The following is a 26985-nucleotide window of genomic DNA, read 5'->3' on the forward strand; positions in this document are numbered from 1 at the left end:
CAGAAAGGAAAAGTTTTCTGTTTCTAGTGACCTCAGCTCTAAGAAAACTAACTATACTGGGACACCTGAACACAGCATTGAAATCTCAGACAATGGGAACATGCCCTGCAAATGGGAATATAATGTTTTGTCTTTCAGAGATTGTAAGGTTGCTAGACTACTGCATTTACAACCAGTATTTTAATAACATGCTTTAAGGAAAAGCGCCTGATCTAGAAGGATATTGAGAATCAGGGCAAACTGCTCTCACTCCTCCCTCCATCTTAGATTACAGGACACGGTACAGAAATTAAAAAAGCATACTCAGATGTCAGAGTACTGCTCTGAATGTTAAGGAAGTAAGAAAGAGGAAACTAAAATGCCTGCTGGTTTTACTGCATCGTATTTCACTTTGATAAAAGTGAGAGATGTTTTCACACAGTAATTTTAGAATGGTATTATGTAAGAGCTTTTATAATCCAAAGGAGTAAAATGTAAACGTTTGTCTCTGAGCCAACAGTTACCCAAGGAAAACTAAACAAAGAAAAAAAAAAGGAAGTATTTTTCTGTCTTAAAGCTGGGGGGGGATAGAAGGGCTTGTAATACAAATATAGTATCAATATTTACATAGATCCCACAAATGAGAATCATAAACATTTCAGAAAAAGGTTTACAAGGAAGTAATTCATACATTTCATTGTGTGTATTCATTGGCAAAATTACAACAGTTCTAAAAATTATTTTTCTCAGACACCACCTTTAAGCGACTGTCACATCTAATAGAATAGCAAGTTCAGTACTATCTCTTACCTGCAAATCTTCCTCTCTTTGTCTGTCAACAAAGCTACATATATTCTTGGATCTCTCTCATATGTATAACTGGAGGGCAGTTCCATGATGGAGCCTTTGGCTGGTGGCCAATAATATGGTAGTTTGCATCTGTCATTGTTAGAAGTCCTGATGGTCCCTTATGTAATTAAAAGTGTTTTTAAAGACTGTCACCCCATGGGGTTCAATTACGGTTCAGACCCTAATAGCCAGCAAGTGTGAGATACATATTGTATTATAAACTGATCTCTAATTCAGCAGCTTACATGCATGCAGATGTGCTGTAATAGGCACCCACTGGTCATTTTCTTCTAGAAAGGTCTGGGTCAATGTAGATTTCTATGCCAATATAAAACTCACTAAGCAAAACTAGGCAGGTAAGAAATCCCGAAGTTATCCTGTATGCTGGGACAAAGCTACCACTAAGGCTCTACCAACAAAACATAGTCCTAAATAGAGAGAACAGGATGCTTTGTAGCAATACCAAAAGAGCAGAAATATCCAGAGAACTTTTTGCAAAAAAGCCAAAGACCAGGTGGTAAATAAACTTTAAAACTATGGTAGCCAGAGAACAGTATGAAATCAAGAGAAAACAGTCAACATTAAGTTAAGACAGCAACCTTTTTAACAAGCACTGAATATATTTTAATCATGCTGCCTGAAGACTTGGCCACGGCGTAGAAGCCCACTACAGCTGTAAAACAAAGAGAAGGGTACCCATCTCAGGTTTCACAATCAAAGGTTGCCTGTCTGAGCAGCCATTCTCTTACACCTGATGTGCCTTGATAGAGCATTTTACTTCAGACCTGCGAAGTCTTTGAGACACCATGCTTAAAGGCAACAGTAATTGGGAGATTATTTCATATTCTGTTTACTGGCTTACAGTTACGAGCACAGAGGAATAGTGAAATAAACCCCCCAATTGTCAAGATAAACAACAGATCAAAGAAGAATTTAGACGCTGCCTTCAAATATAAAACAGAACAAGTCTACAGAAGTCATTTTTATACAATAAACTAATATGATAGATCAGTCAGTAACTTAACTTGCTTGAGAGGAGAAATCATAGTTTCAAAAACCTTGCCCTTACAGCTTAAATGGCTCACATGGAAATTTGTCCACTGTATTTCCACAGTCTAACCAACCCAGTGAGAGCCTCTGCAGGGAAGGAGGCCAAAACACAGAGTTTATATAATAACTAGGAAAAATTATTGCAGCTCATTTGCTGCCTTTTTCCTCATTCTTTTGATTTTTAATGCTCTTTTTTTTTTTTAAATCTCTGCATGCTTTCCTCCGTTCGCCTACAAGCAAAAAACTAAGGAGGCATTTCTGTGTTTTTGTAAGTGTTCTTTCCACTCCTACTTTTGCATCATCACAGTCTTTCTTCCACAATCTTACTCCCTCAGCAGGAAGTCATACACGCACACGCACAGACACTGATCTGTATACAAGTCCCATAAATGCCAGGCTTTCAAGGAAAGGAGAAGAGTTCTCCTTTGTTAAGCAAAGCATAGGAATCTATCAACCAGAGCCTTTCCTTTCAACAAAAAGCCAATATGCTGAAGTTTCTGAATATAAGAATGACCAATCATCACTGCCATCTGAAAATGGAGGAGTTTAAAAGTTTTACCTAATTAATGTATAATTACTTAGTTAAGCTTAAAGATACCTAAGTTGTTGTACCTAAATTACCTGCGTTTAGAATAAGAAGTTTCAGGGTCCACTACAATTGCCCCTAATATTTCCACTGCATATTTATCAGTGTTTCTAGCACAGTTCCTAATGAAATGTTTACCAAAGTTTGGGCACATCATCTTAATACCGTTACAGTCTGGAATATTCCTAAGAGGCAGTCTGTACAATGTGAAGTGAAGCTGGATTTTCCCAAAAGCAAACAGAAGCCACCAAACATTAACAGAAGATGAGGCCAAGAAAGAAACAAGTTCTCTGAGGTGGAGAATTGATCTTTCATGCCCTGAAACTTTCTGAATGTCACTTAACTGTGTGGCATTCTTAATGGTTAGAGCTCTAACTCAACTGTTCCCCTAAAAGCTTATTTTAGTATTTGTCTTTTTGGAAAAAATAACCTAAGGCCAGCAGTGCAGACAGATAGCATAGAAGCTTCTTGTATGTATTCACGGACCACAATGATTAAGCTGAGATGGCCTCGTCGGAACGAGCTCTGAGACAGGATTATCAAACTGTGACAAGTAATGGGAAATTGTGCTGCACGAATACCCAAAAGTACAAATTCATAATTAGAGGAAAAAAGAGACTTTGATAAGTAGAGGTTCTTATTTTCAGCACTCAGCACTATGACTGCCAAGCAACTGAGAAAATGGCACATGTTAGAGATGCTGCTACTTCAGGGTCTTGCAGCTCTCTATACTATGTTTACTGTATGGTTTAATCTATGTTTTCCCCTCTGTAAAAAAGGGAACTTCGAATGCTGCAGAAAGCCATTGAAGTTTTCCTACTTTGTTCATATATAGAAATCACACAAGTGATTTCTTCAGCTCAAACTGGTTGCAATAATCATTACTGTCACCTTTCTAATACCCAGTTAAGCTGCTCAGTTCCACTGCAGTATTTGTGAGAAGCAGCACAGGAAACATCACCAAATATGTATACTACTATACAAAACAACCTCAGTTCTGAGCCCACTGACATACTGCTATTCCACAATGAAAAAAAAAATTCTCCTCTGGTACAAGCATGTCACAGTTAGAGCTCTGCACTATGGCAGAGCAGAGTGCAAGGAAATTGCTATACTCAGAAGTACCTAGTATTAAGCTTAGGTGTAACACAAGGATAATTCATTTTGGAATGCCTTCAATCAGAAGTCACAAGCATAGCGGGTAACTGAAGATGCTGGGCAGATTAAACAAGGCCTGCACTAAGTGGGGGGACACAGCTGCCTCTCTGAATATGTGCTGAGTACCACTGTAGTGACACTGAAAATGAAATATCTCTGCATATCCCATTAGCTGGTTGCCAGCCACGCACATTGCAACACGCATGGCATTTAAGTGGTCTTCTAATATCATAATATCAGAACAAGAACAACAAATCAGAATCCATGGAATTCAAAAGCTCACTCCTAAACTCCTCTGAACTCATTATGTATCAGGCTCCTACAATAAGCTTCAGAAAAAGCAAAGATGAAAAATGTTAGCCAGAGGAAGGACAACTGTAAAGTTACATTTAAAAATTGTGGAAGTAACTCTCCATGGCCTTTTGAAGCAGCTTATTGTATAGCTGTAAATATCCACCAGGACCTTTAAATGCTGGCCACCAACTGCTACAGTCTTATCATAGGGAATCCCTTCCAGTCACACATGAAAAGTAGATCCAAGAGCAGGCTTCACTCTGACACAAGGAACACCTGCCCTTTTCATACAGGTCTCTTTGGACACACCATCTAGATATTTTAACTATAAAGGAAGAGACAAGGCATCCCATTGTTTCCCCTCATTCTTTCTTTTCCTCTCCTCTATTTTTTTTCTCTATTTTTTACCTGGAACTGATCAGATGTACATGTGTTCATCTCTGGTGATACAGGAGGTGTCTGTCCTATTGAAGCTATTTTTTCTGCTGCAGATATTGGTTTCAAAGGTTCCTTGGTAGGCTCTAACATACCCTAAATAAAGAAAGAAAGAAACAAATTAAAAAAAAAAAAATCACATGTACACAGACACACATATATATAATTTCAAGAACTGCAAATGCAAAAAAAATAGAACACACACTACTAGGTCGTACTACCCTCAACTAGGGGCTTGGGGTTAACCACACATTTCTGGGACACTTTCAGTGAGGGTGACAGAAGGAGATGGGGCAGGGGAAAGAATCATCCTGGTTCCTTAGGCCTAAAACATTTTAAAGCCAATAACAGAAACCCAAGTGCTTAGCTGGAGCTTGCTTTCAACTTTCAATAGTGTAATTTAAGCTGGAGGAAACAGTTACTTGATAAAGTGACGCCTTCTCCTCCCAGTTGTGTGTAGACTATTCCAGAAATATCAAATGGCCCATCAGAATGGTACAAGTGCATTCATTCCATTTCCACAATTAAGTAATTCAGAGGAAACAAGACAAATTGTCAGTTTGCAGAATGATACCAAGAACAATAATTACTGACATGGAAATAAATGCATTAAAAAGCATTAAGAAAATAATTAAAACAAAATTGTTATTTTTTAAACAAACTATTTAAAGCTACACAGTACTATGAAGAAAAGTGTGAAATTTCTGGTGTTCCTGAATAAAACCGAGGGTGAGAGAGATCTACAGAAAGACCAAAGTTTGCACTGAGACATACAAAGCACCTCAGAACAATGAGGTATGAGAAAAGAAGCCCCCAAATAAAACCACTGGATTTGCAACTAGTGTATTTTAAAATAATTTCAGAAAGTCAGCCACCGTGATCAGCTGTCTCACAAATGTTTCTACACCATGTTAGGGGAGCTTAGAATTTAACCACCAGTTAAATCAATTCTTTTGGGCAGCAGAGAAACACACAAAGCAGTGTGGCAACAGAAAGCCGCAAGCCACTCTACTCCTACCATCATCTCTATCCAGTTTATTGTGTGCACAAGTACATAAAAAATTTAGGACCTAATTAATCAGCAGCAACAATCTGTTGCAAAAAATAACTGCACGTGTTGCGTACAAACATAGTCTTGCTCACAAATATGTTACAGGAAGAAAACAGCAATTGCTATGAGATGTTTTCTGTCACTGTATCAGAATACTGCGCTTACATCCAAAGAAGTGCATGAGGTGACCTTGATGCATCAGAAAACAACTGCTCTAGGAACTGACTGTAGAAGTCACTTTACAAAATTAACCTACAGATTAAATTGGCTTAATATATACCAAAGAAAACTGTAATCCTTTTATATTCAATTTGTGAATAACCATATAAAAGCATATGTGCGTTTGTATGTGTGTATATATATACATAGGTTTCCAGAAAAAGAGCATATTTACTCTGCTCAGACTAGCAAAAATGGCCAATCTTATCTTCTGAATGTTTTTACTACTACAGACTTTGTACAGAGTCTGAAATGCCAAACAGGAATTACAGAATATCAGCTTAAGTGAAAACAGTTGATCTTACTGCACTAGGTTACTTCAGTTTCCTTCAATCTACAGAAATCTAAATTATGCTTGCTATTTTTATCTAGCACTTGGGGCAATGCAACAATACTGGCTATACACACTTTTTGTATGCATAAATAAAAAAATAAAAAATAAATAGCCTAATACATATATATGTGGGTCCTTTACTAATATGCCAATAAAACTGCAAAGCAGTACCATGCATCTCTCTTGACCTAGGGATATTGAGATGCAATCAAGTAATTAACAGTCTGTCAGAGAAACAGTTGCATGAAGAGGAATGCTCAAGAGTGCTGAGAAAACCTCCTACACACATTTCATGGAATATAGTAACTATCCAGCAGTTCTTAACCTTCATTTGAAGCATCTGGTCTTAGTGCCAGGGCTTTCCACAAATGCTGATGTGAATTGATGTTTTGATTAGTTTCAATGTCCCTTTGTCATTTTTGACAACTATTTAATGATTTAGTTTCTCGTGTCAAGTTTTAGTTGACATTTCTACACCTATACCTTATATTTAATAGTTAAAAATCAACAAGAACTTTTTATTGCTGCATACACATTAATACATTACTTCAGTCAATTTTTTTCTTTTTCAGAAAATGCCTCAAACTGAGCTTAGACTAGCTAGCCCACCTTATTAGATAAATAACTTGCTTTATGAAATGAGTAAATTGATACTTTTTTCATTTAAAATAAAGTATTCGCTTGCACACAATGAAAATTGTGTATTTGATGATACTTCTCTAGCATTTCTACTGATGCCTAAGCCATAACCGTACTTAGAAAAAATATCTTTCAGCACACTTGGTGCTTAATGTCATTTAATGTATTTCATTATATAATGTTGTTGGAACTATAACAAAAAAATAACACTAAAAAGAAGCTTACCAGTCCTGCTGCATACATGGGTACTATAACAGGCTGTTTCTTGTTGCCTGTAAAGAGCTGACAAAAGAAGAAAAAAAGTTATTAAGAGTTTCCATGTCAGTGATGATATTTTTCTATGTTATATAACTTGTATAAGATTAATATCAGAGAAGAAATACTATGTTAAATATAACACAATGATTAAAAACTAATGCAACTTTTAACATTAATAGGGCTTATAAAAAGTTTTCAGATGGTCTGTCATGAAAAGCCATGTTCAGTGCAGCTACGCAATTAAGAGACAAACATTCATACAAAAAGACTTCCATCTGATTCTAAATTTAAAGCAGCTCCATTATTTAGAAAGTAACTTTTACTGACAGACTCACAATATTTCTTGTATCGATTCCCAAGGAGCACAAAAGCTTTTTGTTGCTGTGGGAGCCACCCCACTGGTATCTCAGTCCATATGCATCATGGATATCCTGCAGCTCTGTCCACACGTCCATCAGTTCCCTATACAACCCATCATAAATCAAGTTATCAACAGGAATAACAGCTTAGCAGCCTTAAATATTTATTCTAGTTTTTAATGCAAGTGACTTATTATACATTCCAATTAAACTTACACCCAAGCACAACACCCAGGGGAACTAAAACTGCACAGTGTTCTCAGAACAATTATAGTTCAGACTTATAATTGGAAAATGATGTCCACAGCAGACATGACAAGGCCTACTTAGACTTCATCATCACATGAATAAATATAGCAATTTATATCAAGTGTAACTAATAAGACATATTCTGATTAACTCAGAGACATCACTTAAAAGAAGACAGTATGCTGCTGACTAAGTTGATACACTAAGTGAAATACTCCTGGTATATGTAGTCACTGAAAAAAAGCATTCTGCCAGACAGCTAATTTTTTACTTGATAGTTTTTCAAAATGCTTGAAACAAACAACTCATTTTGAATTACTGCTACATGTTTTAAGTTCCCAAAGATGACACGTTTCAACTTCATTTTAAGTTTGCTGCATTGTGGCTTCTTACCCAGTATTTCCTAAGGTCTCCTCAGTTGTCATCTGCTTTTCACCTGCTTCCAACAAATGATTCAAGGAACTTATTTCTTCTTCAGTTTCAAGAACAGGTATGGAAGGAAAACAGACTTCAAATATTCGTTCCAGACGACTTAGCAATGTTGTCTATATCAAAGGGAAAATATTTATGTCAAGTTTTGTTAACTGCTTTAAAGGAGTCCAAAATTAAAAAAAATAAGTTAAGATCGAAAACAACACATAGCTGATAAAAAGTTGCACTTACCACAAAATATATAACTGTTAGAGGATCGCAAGACTTTTTATAAGCACCGAATACAGGCTGCTAGCTACTGAGAAACAGTAAGGATCTTGCCCTCTGCAAAGTGAGTTCTTACAGAAGAGAGTCCAGAACATTTCTTACCAGAGTCAGAAAAGATGTGCAACGAGTATAAAGCTACATTTACTTAAGATATGTTAAGCCTCCAATTCTACACATCCTAAGGGTTTTACTGAACACATTTTCAGCAAGCTTGGTATTGAACATTATCTGACATATAAACCAAAACCAATATAATGTCACTTAATGACAATGCACTGCAATCCAAACTTGAGACACAACGTTGATTCAGAAGACAGCTTCACTTCTTATAGGACGTATGCAGATTCCACAAAACTTAGCCTGATGTGTAACATGCTCATGGTGTGAGAACAACTTCAAAAATGGTAAGAAAAAAACATTTACAGTCCAAAGACTGCACACTTCCTAAAAAACTGTTAGTACCAATGACTCAGATGTAGGAAAACTACAATCCCCGGCTTCATTTGCTATTATTCATGCCGGTCAGCTATAATGCAGAAGAGCCAAGACTAAGGCATCTAAACATATGTTTGTCAAAAAGTATTTGTAAGATTTGTTTCGTACTTCTCCAGACCAAAAAACTAATGAAGAAAAAGAAGAATTACTTAATGCCTTAATTTCTTGCCCCAAAACCTATTTGTGTGTTTTTACACATTAGAGGTTGTTTAATTTAAATAGAAGACTTACATTCCTCCAAGCAATTTCCCTTTCCTCCCATTCACGATTCAGACAGTTGATGCTGAATGCTGCAATCCTGCAGAGGTTAAAAGCCAACCTTGGGAATGTTTCTATCCTAGCCAAATAACTTAAAAAACAACAAAAAATCCCCACTAAGTTTTATTTTAGCTGAATAAGGAGCCAGCTAGATAGCAGCATGGTTTGTACAACCACAACTTTATCTAGGTTACTCTCATCTGACCTTCTTTCTGCTGCCTTACATTATAAATTCACACCAAGAGTATGTAAATACAAATACTCAGAAGTTTTGCAGGAGGGCTACAGATCTATATTCCCTGGTTTTGAGAGACTAGGCAGGATTTCCTGCTTGTCACTGTAGTTGCCATCATGTCTTGATGTCACCATCACTTCAGTGTCCCTTGGGAGAAAGGAAACTTCAGCATCTGAGGAAGGCAGACAAGGTTCTTAAGTTTCATAACACAGCAACTGTGTCCTGCTTTTCTCTCCACCAGTGCCACGATCACTGCTGTTGGGTAGGATAAGGCCTCAGCAATATAAACAACACATATTGGTACTAATGGTTTCCAGGCATTTTAATTTCACAGCATGCACTGGAGAATGCTCCGATTCTTGCCACGTGGGCCTTGGCAGATGGATTTAATATTAAAAACAAAAAACCCTCAAACAACCTCCCACCCCCACAAAACCAAAATAAAAATCCCCCCTTTTTTATTTTGACAAGCATAGTATGCTTTCTTCTTTTTAAGTTCTTCCCTTTCATTTCTGTCTCTTCTCTCTGTTGTATTTCTACACAGACACAGAATTTCAACTTTTTTATAGCTCTGTGAACTGTCTCAGACATCAGGTGTACCACTGGCATGGAATATATTTTTTCCCCCCAGTTCAACCCACTGAAAACTAAAAACCCACTAAAAACCAGCAATCTCTAACATTTATTAAAAAGTACCAATTGCAAGGTATGCTCATAAAAATGAAATTAAAGCCTTTTTTTCAATGTATGTGTTTTTAACAGCAGCACCCGAATCTCTCTTCTTGCTAGAAGAGACGCAAGCCTGGCACAAAAGGAACACTTCCATCTTTCTAGTTTGGAGTTCCTCAACAGCCACCTTTCCAATGCTCTGCTGCACCACACACAGGGCAGTACCCAGCAGCTCCAACACCCACTTTTCTACTAGGGAAATAGCAAAGAAACTGAGTAGGCGAAAACCCCATAAACATCCCACAGTGTGTGCTAGTATAGCTTTGCCAGCAGAGCCCTCCTGTGGAGATGCAGCATATTCCAGCCGCAAAGCTGAATTTACAAACATAAACCTCAGAAGGTTTGTTACAACAAATGATTTAAGGTTCAGAGAAGCAAGGCTGGTAGGTGGGAGTTACGTATTTTAATTAAACCAACCGATACAGCTTGGACAAACCTTTATGCACCAGAACATCTGCTTCACAATTATAATAGTTATCTACATTTCTCATTTGAATTTTTATCTGAAAATCTGCCTCATCTCTTGGCTCAATTAAGCAAACCACTGACCATGTACATCAGCAAACACAGTACAGGAAACATAACACAGAGGCAAACACCATGTTTTCAGAATATCTTGATTCTGTATTGGAGTCAAGATGGTGAGTCGGGAACTGTGAACCAAGCCTGTTCAGTCTATTCTCCCTATTCAGACGCTAACTGCAAAAAGTGGCAAAATTAACTTGCTTAGAGTATCGGCTCTTCAGGTTTGCTACCTGTGAAAGAAATGCCTGACAGGGACAGCCACCAGGTTCAGTTATTTGCAAAGCATAACGTCAAAATGCCATAATTACTGTACTATCAAAGGATCTGATTTACACAGGAATTACACAGCATACCTGACTCACAGGTGGGGTTTGGTTTCTTTTTTTTCCCTTTTCCTCTTCATTACCTCACTGGTATATTCTGACCATAACGAGTCATGTTCTATGGTATATAATTTTCCTTTTAATCACCTCTTAATGCCCAATCATTTTGGCCATACAGTAAGTTACAATACTTATTTACATTAGGAAGTAAAACTAAACAGTATTGCAGATTCTAACCTAATGTTTCAGCATGCAAATGCATGCTCTACTTAAGTTTTAAAACTTAACTTTGCCTACAATATATCACTTGCTCTTATCTTACATGAACAGGTGATGCTTACTTCATTTCTGTAATACAGCAGGAATACATATTGCCAGTGAAAAGGAAGAGGCAGATGAAAGGCATTGGATCATGAAAACAGCAAGGCATCACATTTCTTGAAAAGGATCAGCATTTGAGAACATGTTAGTGACTAAGAATATGCTTGCTTAGGTAATGAAAGAATTAACAGAAAGTCTCTGAGAACCAAGCAGCATCTCAGTCAGCACCCAATTTCAAATGTGAGCTTAAGAACTGTGCCAAAATTTCAGGAACAGTTTAATTATAGCATTCTTTACACTTCCTTTCATCTTTTCTAAATTTCCAGAAATGCTTAGCCCTTATTTATATACGATGGAGAAGAACGGTTTCCATAGCAAACCAGAGTAATTAATTCTATGTGTGCAAATGGACTCTGGGACGAGCGTACAAACACACATCTCCCAGGCAGTGGCAAATGTCCCTAAAGGAAGCAGCTGAACTTGTTCTTCTAATTGGTAATGAAATCCTGTGGTCACAGCTCCCAGGTATAAAGGGCATTACCAAGATTTTGAAATTAGTAGAAATGTCCATCTTCCACAAACATCAATCTAATAGTCCATTTTGTACGAACAATAGAAAATATTGCTGCTGTCATACACAGTAGTGTCATGTCTTTCAGAATGAAAAATCCTGAAAAAAGGCACAAAACAAGAACTTTTCTCCACTTTTCACATTACTAAAAATATTTGATACCTGAGTGTTCTGCACTGCCATTTGGGAAGAGTAATTCTTAAAGGCACATACTGAAGATGTGAAAGAAGGCTACAACTGCCATTCTAAACATTAACCGTGATTCTCAAAACAGGGACAAACTCTAAGCCCCATAGTTTCTGGGAAAGCATAAAAGTTTTTGATAAACACTTAAGAGACACAGTAATCATCACCTGAAACAACAAAAATATCACAGATGTAACAGACTTTCAGGAGAGAATGATAACCACAGGATTAGAATTTACCTCCTTGGCTGCTTTAATAGGGGGCAAGATCCATCCCTCAGAGCTGAAAGGCCAAAGTACTGCTTTACAGAATTTGTTTTTCTCCTCTTTTCCACCACAAGACTATAGAATCAATGACCTCCTTCAACACAGCAAATATACACTGGCATCCAGCACAGCAAATCCTCCCCAGCCACCTCCACGTGAACTCAACAGTGACAGGTCACTACCTCTCCTCAGAGCTATGAAAAGAAGCTATTAAAACTTGCCATAAAGACAAGGTACTTGGGCTACACTACAAAAATAGCTGATACAAATTGAAGTTTTCGCCATATGAGTTCTGTAAAGCTTCTCTGGGTGAAGTTTCAGGGAACTCTGTGTGCAAGGGGGGGAAAAATGGAGGGAAAAAAAAAAAAAAAAAAAGACTTCTTGCTTCTCTCCACGGTCCGAATCACACGAGCTGCTGAGCAGACACAAAAGCTCAACCAGTGAACTTCTTGTGCTGGAAGCTCAAGAGTGGAGTGGCACTTCATCCCTCCTTCCTCCCCACTTACCATTGGAGGGGATAGGCCCATTCCTCAACGCAATCCCTCATTTCCCCCATCCCACTCTTGCTTACAGCCTGCAGCACCTCTGCTCTGGCAGCCTTCAGAGGTGCTTTAAGGGAGAGAGTCAAAAGCAGAGGTCACCTTCAGCCCTCCTTTTCCTGCTGCGAGGAAAAGAGGCTATGAAGGAAGCAGCACTCAAACGATGGGCTGCTTGCATCTATTGAAGACAAAACTGGGAGACCTAAGAATAAATAAAACCAGTATAATAGTTAAATTCTTGAGAATATTTAGATATTCAAGTCTTATCTGACAGAAAAACATGAGAAATGAGCATATGAAGGATCCAAGATGCGAAATGTATAATTTAGGAAAGGAATAAAGTCCATATGGACATGATCAGCTTCTAGTTAGAATTCAGAAGCCGAGTGAAGGCTCTCAAAAAACAGCAGAACAAAGCTCAGTGGCCAGAAGCCAAGAAGAGAAACTGATTAACCAGACAGATTTCATTTATTTATTTTAAATCATGAACCCACTGCTCTGGAGAGTGCCTAACACAGGTATTTATGACTATTTTCACAAAATAAAGCAGAGGTTAAGTGAGAAACTCCCTTTGCTGGGTTTTCTAACAACCAAACCATATTTTCCAGCAACTGGGTGGAGCTAAGTCATCATATGCTCCTGCCTTCACCACAGGTGGGATTTTGGGGGTTTTGTTTGTTTTTCCTTTAAGAGCTAAACTACATGACCACGCAGTTAACATAGGGGAGCTGAGAAACTCATTTCAACAGATGCAACTCACCATGGGGAACACACTAATCAGCTTCTGTGGGTCTCAAAATCTTTTGGGCTCAAGCATGAAGAAACAAATCTGAACGGTGAACTAAAGGCACATAAACAAATCACTAAGTTCCTAGTTAAATGTGGGCAGTTTTTTCTTTGGAAAGGTTTATGGACTGCTTAAACTAAGAATCGGTTTGCCTTCCACATAGCAACAATTTCTTTCTTTCTCCGATGCACAGGCTCTGCTTAGCAAACACAGCACCTTCCCAGAAGCAATGAGGGGAGAGCTGCAGGCAGAAAAACTCCCGAGTAAAGAGGAGAAGCAAAGCTTACAAAGAACACTAGTTTAACTTCTCATGATCCAAGTATCATGGCTTTTCTCCCTCCCACCCCAAAGCAGTTACATTTAAGATGGTGACATAAATTTCTTAGAGGTTAAAAAAGTGAATTTTTATTCCCACAGGTAATTTATAATGGAAACACTGGTCCTAAACTAAGATTTACAAGCCAGCAAGAGCATGCTATGTAGTGATGCAGTCAAGTACGATGCCACGAAAGCTAAAAATCCTCACCAATAAGAATTGAAGAATAAATATTTTTACAATAATTTAAAGAGTTATAAGAAGGCAATGATAGTTCTAAATATCCTTTCAAAACTTTTTAAAACAGTAACTGTAAAGATCTTGAGCTCGGCTGCAAAGCAAATCCGAAAATTTAGTGCCTTGAGAAAGAAGAACAAGACTTCTATGGTCTTTTCACTGCTTGATATGAGAGAGTTACAAACCACAAGGAAGTCCGCTGTAGAAATGTGAAGTTGTCTCCCTCCTCCTTGCTGGAAGCCTCACACATTTATTCTCCCTCAGCTGAAGAATGTATCAAATCTTGCTTCTTCCATGCAGGCAAAGTGAAGTCTAACAGTTATTTATCTAGACTACATAAAACTTACTTCCCATTTCAGTTGGTCATGTTATTATTAGCTAGCGGTGTTGTACTAACTTTTCAGTCAGGCTCTGAGAAGAAGTATAGTAGACAAAACTTATGTGTACAGAATGGAAAATAATTTTGTTCTGTGATATATAAACAAATGCTCAAACAATCCCCGCCCAAACTATTTTTTTTTTTTGTACGATCCCCTTTAGCCAGCCTGTTCTGAAATACAGCAATTATGGGCTACTTTTAATGGTCTGTTTTCTACTGTTATTCAGCTGCACACACTTAAAAACTGTGCTATGGACTTTAAAAAAAACCCAAAAAACCACAAACAACAAAAAAAAACCCAACCTTGTGATCCAACTGTCTGAACTTAATTTAGCCAACACTATCTTAATTTATCTTAGTGAACAGGGAGGCTGAAGTCTTTACGGTCATAATTACTTTTTTCCAAGAGGATGACTTCATTCATTGCCCAAGACAAACTACTCTCTAAGTGACAGTAAGCCAGGGTTTTCTTTGTCTTGATGCATACTTGTGGCTTAGTAACTGTACATCACCCACACTGTCTGATGAATCTGAAGAGGTAAAGCCTGTGAGTACAGGCTCTCTAATAAGCAGAGGATCTTAAAACCCACTTGGAGGACTGTTCAGGTTTCCCCTCCTCCCTTTCCAGGATTTGTTAACTCTCAGCTAAATCAGGTAAGAGTTTTGGCCTTCCAACTAAGCCATTATTCATCTCCTCCTCCTCTAGAGATGCCTATATTCCTTGAACACAGCTAGGCACAGCCCTATTACCCACCCACATGATTACCATAGATAATAACTGCTCTTATGTTTTGCTGCCTAAGTCCTGTATATATTCTTAATGCACAATACAGCAGAGTAACCCCCTCAACTGATTAATGTTCAGCACTATCTCATGGAAAAAGCTGTGCTATGAGCCTTATATTCCTTACAAACAAAACTTAGTAGTGTGTTAAGTGATCACATAAAGGGGATTAATGCATATGGCACAGTGCAGGTTCACTCAAAACTTGTTCGGTCAACTAATTCACCCACTACATCCTAAATCAGTTTTAATGAACACAAAGGCACATTTCAAATACAAACCTGCAGGTATACTGAATCCAAATATTACATATTTTTCAGCTGAAAAAAGACATTAAATGATTAAGGTATATGGTAGTATTAATATGGGTTCAAATAACAGGTTTTTTTATCTGTGTCCATCAGCCTTTGAAACTGGAACTTTTCCCTAAGGGATTACAAATTCTTCCAGTAATTCTAACTGAACACCGTATACCATGCCCTTTTTCTTCTCCCCTCCATGCAACCCTACTGAATAGAAAAAAGTCAGCATATTACAAATCCTATGTTTTAGATCATGTGCAGGATTCAGAAAGCCTAAGAACAAAGGTGAAGAAGAGAAGACCTAAGGATCTTTTTGCCACTACATGTCACTATATAAGGTCATTTTTGTGACCTTTTTCCCCTTACTTTCTTCTTTTACATTCTATATTTTGTAAGAAAAACTAGATTAATTAGTTGAATTCAAGCAAAGTCTAATTTTTAATTAAACATTCTACCAAATCCACGATCTTTAAAAGAGTCTGCGTGACATATACCTTACAATCAAGCCCACATGCAGAAAGCACAAAATTTTGTTGCTGCCTCCACATCCAGAATACACAATCTAAAGAAACAGAAAGGAAAATATGCAGAGACCATTGGCAAGGGAACTTGAGCTACTGGTAAATAATAACTTTCCTTTCATGCTGCATTCTGGATGGATGAAAACTGCTGTATACATAATTTCCACATTTAAACAGCAATGCTGCTGGCTAACCATACCAAAGCAGAAAACCGAAAACTAAAGGATTACATTCAAGTCTTCCTGTTTATGCACCTTTCAAAATTATTTCACTACCACATTACAGTGACTCTCCTAGCCTCAATATTACAGATCAAGTGTATACAGTATCTTGTAAATGATCCCAGTCTACCTTTAGCCTAAGCCAAGGTCTCAATTTTCACATCTATCTCAAGTGTCTAACACATGCGGTATTTCTCCTTTGCACAGCCTGCTCCCTTTAAGTTGCTGGAGCAAGTGCTTTTTAGATCTGTCAGCAATACATTGATGCAAGTGATCTACTCCTCCCTATCCTTCTTTGGTCAGGGTAATAAAAAACTTTGTTCATCTACCTCTCCCTAGCTTTATTTTGCATGCAAGTGTTTCTGCTTTTGCCTCAAACAGCTCCAGAACTCAGCTTCAATACATAGGAAACAGAAGATCAGCAAATACTTTAAAATGCTGTATTTTGTGGTTTGACCTTAGTGACATCCTCTTAAGCGAAAGTAAGGAAACCAATCAAAATCTGAGTTTACTAATTTTACTAAGATTCTGTACTCAAAGTACTGGGACCACTCATGTTGACTCAACTAATCTCAATGTTTCTAGTTGTAACTTACTAAACTGTGGCTCAATGGATTAAACCCAGAATTACTACTTAATATTAAAACAAAGCATTTTTTTTTAAAAATATAAAAAGGTTTCAGTAGACCCTTCCAAAACTGAAAGCACTTACAGAATACAAAGTAAGTTTTGAAAATGTGTAACTACTGTTTTGAGAGCTAACTGAAAAAAAAAAATGTAGCAACTAACAGTCATTACAAGGCTAAGGAAACTATTGCAACAGAGAAAACATATCCAGCTCAACTTCCTCTACAGCTTATTTGTGTAAAACATTCTTTGGGTTGTACTTCCTCACTGGCCATCACTTTATACCCAAACAGTCACAACTGGCTGTAGTATAAAGAGAAGGAATGAAAAAAATATGTAAGTCTTAAAACTTGGTTTACAATCTAACCAAACTACTGTATGACTTCATGACATATCACCAAAGAACTTCCATTATAACTTGGCTTTTATCTTTTGTTAAGGCAGGCTTGGGGAGGGGGGAAAGAATTACAGAACCTCTGAAGGTTCTGCTTTTATAAACATCTATATTCAGAAGTGTTTTCTATTGAAACGCTATCATAAAATTACAGAAAATTAAGTAAAAATAAATGTTTGAAACCTTCAGACTATCCCTTAATAGCATGATTAACTAGAAAAAGTGATGATTTACTAGAATCATCTCCCCACCCCATTTCTTTGTCAGATTCTGGAAAGTCTTTCAAGTGGCAACAGAAACACTTTAGAATAATTGCACTAATGACCTTAGTAGTCTCCAATTTCATGGGTGAATGACCAACAGAATAGGTAACAATAGATATGTGCTTTCCACCTGACAAATGGACCCACACATTCAGGTGATGATAAGCAAGGTTTTGCATAGGCACAAAAATCCACCTGCAGGTTCACTTGCGAGTCTTTTTTTGCCTCATGAAGCCACTTCAGAATTTGGTGTGTTAGTTATTGCACAAAAGAGCAAGAAGGATGTGTCAGGAGCTGAGGTTCACACCTTTTAATGTGACAAGAAATCAGAGCTAAGCCCCAAAAGCTCCCTTCCATTTGCTAACACTTGCAAAGCTCCGGCTGGCACAACTTTCTTCTGAAAAGCCATTTCACCTGTCACTGGTAGGAAACAGAAAGAGGCAGGGCTGTCACCAAGACTACGCAAGGTCCTGGAAGAAAGGACTTACCTCATTTCCTCTGACTGCCAGAGAAGATCCAAACCTTTTAGACACATATTACCACTAACACCCTTTATTGCTGGTGTCGCTGCATGTTTCAAAAAAGACAGAGCATACTCTGAACTACTCATGTGGGATGACATGATTAAAAAGAAGTGCTGAAGACAATTTTAAACTCAAATTGTTGCTCTGAATTTTGTAAAAGTAATATTAAAAAATTATCTATGTATAAACAGGCACAGATCTCAAAGACGACTGGTGAAAAGACTGAAGAAGGAATTAATCAGGAATTAATACATACTTAGCAACTAAGGTAGAAACAGTAGGGGGTGGGGGCAAGAAATAAACCTATCTACTTCACCCTCCCCAAAACTCCTAATTAAATATAGCAGCAGCTTTAAGAAATCATTAGTCCTATTTTTGTGATGTTGCTATAACGTGGAGCTTCCCGCAATTAATGTATAACAGAGACTTATTTTTAAATAGCTTTTAAATGGTTAACTTCCCAGGAGCTGGAATACCAAGGACAGAATTCCATAGGTCGTATTTTATCATGCTCTCTGCTCCAAGCAAATGAGTGCAGCTATTTACAAATAGAGCCATCATTTTAAATAAGATTTTGAAAACGTGATGGAGAATGGTGATGAAAAATTTTGGGAACCAGTAGTCTCAGCTTCCAGTCACACCACTGTTTTATGAAAAGACAACATCAGAGTGCCCCTCTCCAAAGGCAGATAAACTATGAAACAACAGAAGAACTATCACAGGCTCTGAAATATTTATGATGGCTTATCCTTTGATCAGTTTATGTGAAGGACCACATATAATCTTCAAAACAAATGCATACAAGTTCCAGCATACCCTGCTCGTTTTTCTGCAAGAAGTAATGGTGCAAAAGATGCAAGATGCAAACACAGCATACTATTTCATACCAGCCCATCTCACCCACCAAATTAAATCTCTCCCACAAGACAAACAAGGACTACCCAAACATTTGTTGTACGCAGAAGCAGGAACCAGGAAGAGGTGTATGCACAAGAACAGAACAAGACTGAACAAAATCAAGAACACCCTTACCTGAACTGAAGGTGCTGGCTCTTGAGATTGCTTACTAGTAGTTCCTTGGAAAGATGCTAAAGCAAAACTGTCAGTCTTGTGTAATACTGGACCATCAATCCTGGCAGATGTATCTGTCCTATGTGACTGCCACGTCTCTTTTCTGTGATGAGATTCACCAGCTTGCTCATCTCCAAAGGCAGCCCAAGAACAGCTGTCTTTTTGTTCATCTTCAAAAGCATTCCAGTCCGTAGTCTGGTTACAACCTGCTGAACTGAAGTCCGCAAAATCGTCAGAGTCCTGAAAAGCAACACTCTCATCTTGAGGTTTTGGCACTGAATCAAAGTCTCCAAATTCACTATCATCACCATTTTCTACCTCAGTAGTATGCTGGAAGTCTAAGTCAGAAGTTTTACTAGTAGAATCACATTCTAAAGTGTCAGCAGTCTGATTTAGTTCAGCTTGATCCAACCTTGCTGGCTGCTGAGAAACAGTACTTGTGTCCCTGAATTCACCAAATTCATCATTAGGTTCACTAATATGTGCGGGCTGTTTGGAAGTTCCTTCTAAATCTAGAGCATTTATCGATTCTTGAGCATTAATGAAGGTGGGAGATGCACTGCTGACCGAACCAAAATCCCCAAAATCATCATCATGCGTGTCACTGCAAGCTACAGCTTCAGTACTACTTCCACCATTCTTAAGATCTTCAGAATCACCCAATTTTTCTCCTGCACGATCACTGCTTAGGCTTTGGATCTTATCAACCTTGATGTCCTCTGTTCCCAAAGAGTCATCAGGCCTCGTAAAATCTTTGCCATTTTCCGTGCCACGTTGTCTTCTCCTCCCGCTGCGTTCTCCATTTTCAGTAGTGCATATTGAACTTCCAGTTGTTCGAGACATATGAGAAATTGCAAATTCATTATCTTCCAGTGCTGAGGGACCCTGTTCACAACTAATTTCTGAAATGCAAACCTCTTCTTCAATACAAGTTACTCTGTTTATTCTGTTGTTCTCCTGAATGCTCAGAGAGTCTCTTTCATTAAGAACACTGCGTATCGTAGGTCCTGTTCCCTCTAAATGGATTGTTTTTTTGTTTGAGAACGTCGCAAAATCTGCGAAGTCTTCACCTGAGCTAGGCATTGAGTTCAAATTTTTCTCAGTACTATGGGCGCTAACAGTTTTCAGTCCCTTTGAGTCACCGATACCGTCTAGATCTTCTGTTCCCTGAGGATTTACAGGGTCTGATGCTGCAAATCCGTTTGTTAGAATCTCTAGACATGGAAGTTTCTCACCATTACAAGCATCTATTTCCTCATCCTGGCTCTCAACAGCTATACCAGTTCTAACGACATGAGAAGAAAAACCCTCCGATTTCCCAGTGTTGTCTCTTTGTTCCCCTCTTTTGTTTGCATCTTCTAAAGCAGTACCTGAAGTTCTAAACTTAGATTTTTCTTTGCTGGTACTAGTAGCTGACATATCAGAAAGTTCCTTAGTAAGAGTAGGAAGCTCTGCAATGCAGTCTTTATCTTTAACATTTTTAACAGATGTGAAAGTTGCAATGCTAGATACATTATCAGAATAATCATGAAGTGGAATGAAATGATTTGTGGGTATAAACTCCTCCTTTGGATGACTGTAGTCTGGTGTATCAAAATCAGCAAAAGCTACACCAGCAGTGCTTACACCAGAAAATCCTCCAAATTCCCCAAATTCATCTTCATCATCATCATCGGCTCCATTGTCTAGTGGTGGAGGGGATGAGGAATACATTCGAATAATATCTGGTTCCATTGTTTAGTTCCACTTCAAAGTTAATGTATTTCTGTAATACGGAAAAAAAGAAGTATATTAGAATTTGGTTAGCTTTTGTTATCTCGTATTTTTTATTTTTACTGTTTCACGTTTTATTTTAAAAGTGTGCGTATAGGTCAACGTCCACATCAGATATGAGAAAGGATCATTCCCCAAACCCATTTTCTAACCAATTATTTTGTTTTAGAAGTCACAAAGAATCTACTGAGGACAGTTCAAGTCTCTTGTAAACTACTACATGATCATATTCTCAGCAGACACTGCTGAAACATCAGAACAGGAATCATGTTTGTCTGCAGCTGTCGTGCAACATGCCAACACAACTAATCTGAGTTTTAACCCATCAGTTCTCTACCTCCCATCACCAGCAATTCATAAAACAGCCAGTGACCCTGGTCCACCTTTTCCCACGCTCATTAGTGTGCTCAGCTGACTGTGCAACATGAATTAAGCCACCTGATGGACTATGCCTCAACAGTCATGTACTTAAGGCACCTTCAGACAGTAGCTCCGAAGACGCTGAAAGATGCTTCCTTAAGCTTTGAAACAGTGAAGAAATGGAGGAAGGAACTGCTGTTACAATCACTAGCTATGATCTGCCGCTCTACTGCTTAAGTTTAAACTTCTTTCTACCAATTCATGGGTTTCTGTTAGGTCTCCCCGTTATTTGGATTTCATAACTGTGACCCAATGTGCGCTGTCTCCACAGCTGCCGCCACCAGCCTGCTTTTGTTTTACGAACCGCCAGTTGGGAAATGCCATTATGAGCACCAGCAAAGCCTAGAGCAAAACAAACTTCTCCATCAAAGCTTATTCTCAAAAGCAGAATGGAGCAAGATTATCCATAAAATATTTAAATGCAAATCACTAAATCAGAGGGAAAAAAAAGAAAGTATTCCCACGGTCTAGATAGAAACAGATTAAGGACTCCATCTTAACATTGCAAGCCATTACAGAACTTGTGAGGCATGCATAGAAAATTTTCTTTCCTAAAGAGTGATCTTGATTTTTTTCAATATTTCAATTAATGAAGCAATAACTCCTACAATTTATAGATTCACAATTGTACACATCACTTAACCGGTTCATGCCTAAAGGCCCTTAAAGGGGGAGCTACAACCCAGCTCTTTCCATTTCAAATGATGCTTGTCATTAATAAATTGTACTAAGCATTATCTACAGAAAAAGAGTGGAAACAACCTATACATATTAGCAAATATTTGAATTTCTAACCACCAGAATAAGCGCAGACTTTACAATACTAGCTCTGAAACACAGATAAAACATAATCCGTAACTCCAACATCTTTAGCAAACAACTTTGTACATGCACCTGAACAGCAGCACACAAAAGGTATAACAACAACAAACGAAGCTCTGCAGTTCAAGCACTACATACCACAGCACTTGAGCCAAACAACTCTTTGTATTTGCCAGGAAAGTCTGGCATCTTTAAGGTGACTAACATACCTACAATTTTTTTTAAAGGGTATTTTGCAGTTATAAAAGAACATCACGCTTATCAGATGAAACCATGAAGTAATCTGTAACATCACATGCAAACTGAAGAAGACTGCAAAGGAATTTTGTGTAGAATAAAGACTAAGTTGTCAACAAGCTCCCACATACTCAGCACCAGCTGCTTAACAAGGTATTTGAGAGAAGAGCTTCACTCTCTTATCTCAGAGGCCTCATCTCTTGAGAACACTCTCCCTTTTATATCAAAGTCTAGCAATTGCTGTTTAATGCCATACATGAATGTAAAGATCCTTTCCAAGATGTCTGTAGAGTGTGACTTCGAGTTCCCACTGAGATTACCCCAACCTGTTCACCTTCCAAGCTTCTGGGTTTTCAATCCACTAAATACAGTATTAGCATTTCTTCTTTGTAACTATCAGAACAGCCATTCCTTCTTTATATCCAAATTTCCAAATCTACTGAGGTCAACCACCAACACTAAGATTAAACACCCAGCATATCCAGACTACAATTGCTTTCTGAATGTTTTACTGCAGAGGAAGATCCATATGCTATACACAAAGATATGCCCTGGTAGGTGGAAGTGCTGGCTGTTCTTTTGTAGAAAAAAAAAACCCAACAACAACAACAAAAAGACTGGTTAGGTACATATTGGTATATATTAGCTGTGCTCTTCTCAAGGTACCTTATCTTGGGGATAGCACTATTTAAAGCTAGAGGGGAGCTGGTTCAACAGTGTATGGCATTGTGTCTGGAATTCATGACTGCTAGGGTCATGAATCAGTAGCTCTTTAGGAACACACTGACATGTAGGAGAAAGGACAGAGAAAACTGCATCAATCAGGATAGGACTCACTGGCCCCCCCAAAAAAAATTCATGGAAAAGGGAAAGATTTCTTGGTTTCTTTTTTTTTTTTTTTTTAAAAAAAAAAAGTGGGTTTATTTGGTTATAACAAATCATCCCATGTAACTAAATTTGAGTTCATGAGTCTCCAGTTGAATCTCAGTAGACAACAGCATAAATTTATTATTAAACCTCCTGAAATTTAACAAGAATTGTTACACTTATTTGGAAAATTCAGCTGACACAGTATTTATTACGCTACCCCATGTGGCAAAAGCTGAAGAGACTGTAAAGGCAAGAAACTAGTTCTTGAAACAAACAAAATCCTCAACATTATTTCAAGGACAGCACTGACTGGATAGAAATCTTCATCATCCCAGAAGTAAAAGGAGCTTGAACAGAAACAATGAAATGGCTGGAAAGAAGGAAGGTGAAAACATGAGTCCTACAAAAAAACACCCCTGATTGGCTTTTGGGGAATAGTACTGGACGGTGGGATGAGCAGCTCCTTGAACAAGACCAAGTACAACGATTGAAGCCATTGCAACCTCAACAGTAATTTTATCACATGATTAGATGTTTTATTTTTTATTAGGCAGAGATGTACAAGCCCTCTAAAACACATCTCTAAAGCCATTTAGAAAAAGATTTTAAATAGAAAATGACAGTTCTACATACAGCATGTTGATTTACATTGGAAAGAAAAAGCCATATAAGTTAACTCACAGAAATTTGAAGCAGAAACCCAACTAAAATCCCCAAATATTTCAATTACTCTCAAACAGGTAGTCTATAAAACATCACGTTTAAGCAAGTCAAATGCTTGTGTGCTGACACAAGTTAAAGCTCAGAAGTTAACACATTTGATTTTGAAACCAAGGATTTCTGAAGTCCACAGGACCCAGTCTTGAAGCTTTCCATGCAGTATGAGTAATAAAGATCAAGTTGAACACAAAAGTATCATATTACATATAAAATAACTCCAAATGGATACAGATCAGATTTGTCTTCTTTTGAAACGGTTTTAGAATAATCAAGTCATGCAAGCAATTATATTCAAGTAAAAAGGAGATTAAACCTAGGTAGACCAGCCTCCCCTCTCCCAGAAAGCTTATTTTTATTGATGAGAAGTCATGAGAAGGGGAGGAAAAGGCTGAAGACAGAAGCAACCTCAAATTTGTTTTCAACTGACAAATACATAAACTTTCAATGCTGTACATAAAGAATGACATTAAAGTATAGTTTTGCTGGTTCGGTAATAAAACAAATCCATATTGCACTCCTACAGCCTAAAGTTTTCTGAAACCTTGGAAAGTACAGCTGCAACTCTTTTGCTTGGCTAAGAAGCACTGCCAGCTCGGTGGCCTACCCAGATTATCATAGCTTTATGGATAGGAATTAGATGCAGGAGGATGCTGATGAGCCTCCTAATTTATGCATTATACAGGACAATATTACTCAAACAAACTAAATACCAAAACTGCAGTCATCACAACTCAGACTAAACAACGAAGCCTAAGTGTTTTTTTCTTTTATTTACTGTATCTCAAAGACATATCCTAACACTACAAATCAGAGGCCTTGAAAAAAACTTCTGAACTTTCCCACTAAAAGGAAAATTTGTCTATGTTTCACCAAAAGCATGCATGTTTTGTTTTATTTTTAAATCTTCTCAGTTTTATAGGCTTGTATAAGTTGTCTTTCACTTGAGTTATATGAAATATCACATTCAGCTCTGTATTAGTAACTGTTCCATCACCTGACATCAGATGATTTCATGCAAGAAAAGCCGACAAAAATTAATTCTTAACCTGTGCTGGACATACTTCCATATATTATCCATCATAACAACTCTACCCATATTTTTTGTTGACTATTTACTGTATGATTATCTTAACCTCAGCTAAAAATAAATCATAATAGAGTTGAGAAAATCCTTAGGGGCAAGAATGATCTAAAAAAAACCCAAGATGCAGCATTCAGAAAACAAACTGAATAACGTGAGAGCAGCAAGCATCACAGTCAAAGAGAATTTACCTACAAGACTCCTTTCCAGTTAACGTAAAAAAAGGAAGGCAAGGAAGAAGAATAGTAGGGACAAGCACAGGACAAGGATAATGAGGAGAGGCTGCACGGGGGGTGAAGCAGACTGCCAAAGCCCAATCAAACATGTAGGAAGATCTTTGACCATCTAAAAATTTTCTCTGCTGCAATTTCTGCCATAGAGAAGAAGAAACTTCCTTCAATTTTTCATTTCAAAGCACTTTCAAAACATCATAGGGATCATTTACACAGCAGCAGTCCAGTCGCACAATACTCTGCTCCAGATATGTTTCAGTAACAGTTGCCAAAACAGGATCTGCAAGGAACATTAACTGCGCATTCAAAAATCTGATCATAGGTTTGATAGTCTACTACATGTTTAATCAGTTTAACCCGTAAGAACCAACTGCATAATCAATTGTATGGACTTGGGTACATTTTTTTAAAAAAATATCAGCTATTTGCGATGATGTTTCAGCTGCATTTTAAAAGCTGAAGTTAGAGCTCCAAAATACATGAATCTGTATTGTATACAAGTGTTAAGTTTGTTATGTCAACACAATTTAACTGTTGTTTACAGAACTCAAAAGAGTATCATACTCAAAGTGTAACAGAAGGAAAAAAAGTCATACCAGTATTCCCCCTCCCCTTGACTGACTAGTTAGTTGTAATTTGGTTTTGTTTTGGTTTTTTGTTGTTGTTTGTTTTTTTTTTTTTTTTTTAAATGGGGCATAATCCCAATTCTCCTTGAAATATTAAAAAACAGCATGGGAATTTTTACCCTTAATGTAGTTTTCTTCAGAAAGAATTTCATTCTGATCCCTTTTTTCAACTTTCAAAAGTGTTCCACCTGCCAACCATAAACTATTAAACCAAATTCGTTATCGTCCACTGGAATATTAACATGGTGAAAACCCACAGGTCTGACAGAACAACTACTTTGTTCATTAATCCCTTCAGTTAATCCCTGCTTTGTCTGGCATCTCAAATAGGGGCTAAGAGCTGGAACTGTGGCTTCATCTTTTGTAGTACTTTATACCCAACTCAGACATATTCTTGGTCAAGACATTAGGCTATATAATTTTGTAAACCTGGTATTTCAAGTGATTAACCCAAAACATGATTTAACTCAAAGTAGAATTTGAACAAAATCTATGACTGATACGCAGATTATTTATCTTCCCCATATTTTTGAGGGAATTGGCTCCCAAATTTAAAAGTCAGCTCTAAAGTTAACATGCACTTTTGCACTTATCTGTTCATTTAAACATTCCTGAAACATGCAAATTTTAAACAAATGGAAACCACCAACTTTTTAGCACACTATATAGCAAGGATTTTTCTTTGAAGGAAATTATAACAGGTTTTACTTGCACATAACAGAGCAGCTACTTCTGTGATTTGTAATATGCAACAACCCAGGTTTCTGGCATCAGACCTTACACCTTGAAGTGAAGAATCTGACAGAGTTTAAGTGTTCACGTTTAGACTGGATTATTTTAGCCACAATCACAAATTTACGTTGACAAGCGTCAGCAAATTTTTCAGATCACAGTAGTTTAATATTAGACTGATGATGTATTTCCATAATTGCTCATGACATGCAGTTGTCCAACATTTTCCAGAAAAAAAAGTATTAAAAAATTGTGTTCACTTCAGATGCCATTTTCTGCAGTCTTTTAGCTTTTAAAAAAAAAAAAACAAACCACAACTGAAAACACTAGTTAACTTCTTGCTTCCATGTGTTTCTTTATAGTCATACTTTGATATTCATTGTGAAGGAATTTCACAAATTTCAGTATCATAAATAGGAGACCACTGTTAAAGTCATA

General features: G+C 37.5%; 1 protein-coding gene across 5 annotated transcripts in view; it reads right to left on the reverse strand.

Annotated features, from left to right (window-relative positions):
• Positions 1 to 26985, reverse strand: part of AFTPH (aftiphilin) — a 47604-nt gene that overhangs the window by 15036 nt on the left and 5583 nt on the right. For all 5 annotated transcript variants that reach the window (XM_075706952.1, XM_075706950.1, XM_075706951.1 and 2 more), the window contains exons 2-6: positions 18995 to 20798; positions 7854 to 8005; positions 7188 to 7314; positions 6820 to 6876; positions 4325 to 4447 (exon numbers count right to left, since the gene is read on the reverse strand). In XM_075706952.1, coding sequence (XP_075563067.1) covers positions 4325 to 4447; positions 6820 to 6876; positions 7188 to 7314; positions 7854 to 8005; positions 18995 to 20767 — 2232 coding nt within the window. In that variant the 5' untranslated portion in view covers positions 20768 to 20798. The remainder of the gene's footprint in view (positions 1 to 4324; positions 4448 to 6819; positions 6877 to 7187; positions 7315 to 7853; positions 8006 to 18994; positions 20799 to 26985) is intronic.

The sequence above is a fragment of the Pelecanus crispus genome, chromosome 3, assembly GCF_030463565.1.
Source record: "Pelecanus crispus isolate bPelCri1 chromosome 3, bPelCri1.pri, whole genome shotgun sequence".
In the NCBI taxonomy this organism is placed as follows: Eukaryota; Metazoa; Chordata; class Aves; order Pelecaniformes; family Pelecanidae; genus Pelecanus; species Pelecanus crispus.